At 45.6% G+C, this 1,835-nt stretch overlaps 1 protein-coding gene across 1 annotated transcript; it reads right to left on the reverse strand.

The window, feature by feature from the left end:
- LOC149591773 (uncharacterized) lies at positions 1-1,098 on the reverse strand. Its single transcript, XM_089861745.1, has one exon. The coding sequence runs from the start codon at positions 1,096-1,098 to the stop codon at positions 1-3; it is 1,098 nt and encodes a 365-aa protein (XP_089717871.1).
- Between the last annotated feature and the right edge of the window lie 737 nt (positions 1,099-1,835).

Genomic DNA, 1,835 nt, shown 5'->3' on the forward strand with positions numbered 1-1,835 from the left:
TTAGACGCTAATCTCACCGAAAGTTTTGATTTTGCTTCCTCCATATGCGTTGAGCCCGACTGTTCTGCGCGGCCGGGGTTTCGGTGACATGCCCACGAGATAATTTAGCGGCAAAAGATTGGCTTGAGCGCCCGTGTCCAATTTGCACGGCACCGAAACTCCATTGATGAGTATGGGTACTATCCAATCCTTCCGGTCTCTCCGTGGTGCCTCAACCATGTCGATTATAAAGTCATCTTCACTCTCCGATGCCTGTTGTATCTCATCGACTTGTGCTTCTGGACAAGCCACCGCAAAGTGATTCCGTCCCCTGCAGTTTCGACAACTCTTCCCATATGCCGGACACTTAGTTCGCTCATGGGCCTTATGACAGAACCGGCAGTCTTGTACGAGGATAGAACGACTGTGTCTGTCCTGGTCGTAGTGACTGGTCTTGGTCGTGGACGATTGACGTTGGGACCCTTTCGTCGGTGGTCGCTCTTTGTGACTGGGCTTGCGACCGTATCGTGTGATTGCATCGACGTTCTCCTCCTTGGGTGCTACGGTTCCATCGGACCAGCTTCGCATCTGCTGCGCCATTGTTTCTGTCGCTTGACAAACTTGAACCGCCCGAGTGAGTGTGACGTTTTCCTCTGCCAGCAATGTCCGTCTCACTTTCTGATCAGTGATGCCGTATACTACTTGATCCCGGGTGAGAGATTCTTCTAAATCTCCGAAATTACAGGATTTGACCTTGAGTCTCAAGTCGCCGACAAACTGGGTGATGCCTTCGCCCGGCTTTTGCATCCGACTGCGAAAGATGAACCGCTCGTAGGTCTCATTTTTCCTTGGAGTGCAGTACGTTTTGAACTTCGCTAGCGTGTTCGTATAAGTCTTCGGATCGTTACCATCCTCCCCTGAGAATGTGAATGTTTTAAAAACGTCGATGGCTTCCTGACCGGCAATGTGCAGGAACAGGGAGAGTTTCTGTGCGTCGCGACGGCCGTCTCCGGAGGCTGTTGCAGCTTCGAACAACTCAAACCGTTGTCGAAAGTCCCGCCACGACTTGTCGGCGTTCCCAGTGAACGAGAGTTCCGGGGGAGCTTTCAGTTCGTCCATAGGTGAGCGAAAGCGAAGGCGTAACTTGACGGCAAGGATCCTTGCTCTATTCTGGCACCATGTTCTGTTTCCCTAAGCTACTGTGAAGCTAGTTCTAACTTTGCAAAGGCGCAGGTTGTTAGATAAAACTCATGTTTATTAGTCTGCAACCCAGACAACTCTGATAGATGTTTATTACATTCGTCGTAATGAAACCTCGCATAGATTATACGATAGGTCAAAGTGTACAAAGATAAGATTAATATTAATTGTGTTTTTTAACATAATGATTGGCTAAAAAATGATGAAGATGATTTTTAGCTATCAATACAGTCTATAGGTATTTTTTAAACGCTTGTGTTGAAAAGGAAATTAATAGGAATTCAAATGATCAAAATCGCCTTCATCATGGATGATCATGCTAGGATATTTCTAATGTATCCCTAGTACAGTACAGCACTGAGCTAAGCTTCCACCGATCGATTTAAAGGTTTTTAGCGGGGATAGTTGCAGTCTATTCACTTTCTTGACAAATTTGACAAGAAAAACGCGACAGACGTAAACATCAAAATGCAACCGCCATTTTTAAAGAGAGTACCAAGCAAATCGATGAACAATTCTTTAAGACAACGAGTCACTTCAATATTGGCTTGTAAGAATGGTTGGGCTCAACTTACCAATATAACATGTGAATTTGTGACATCAGAATTCTGGTGAAATAATTAAGAGTTGATTTAAAGTTGTGATAGCCTGACTTC

Source organism: Phalangium opilio, unplaced genomic scaffold (assembly GCF_054372755.1).
Source record: "Phalangium opilio isolate 3A_F unplaced genomic scaffold, DU_Popi_V2 ptg000500l_1, whole genome shotgun sequence".
NCBI lineage: Eukaryota > Metazoa > Arthropoda > Arachnida > Opiliones > Phalangiidae > Phalangium > Phalangium opilio.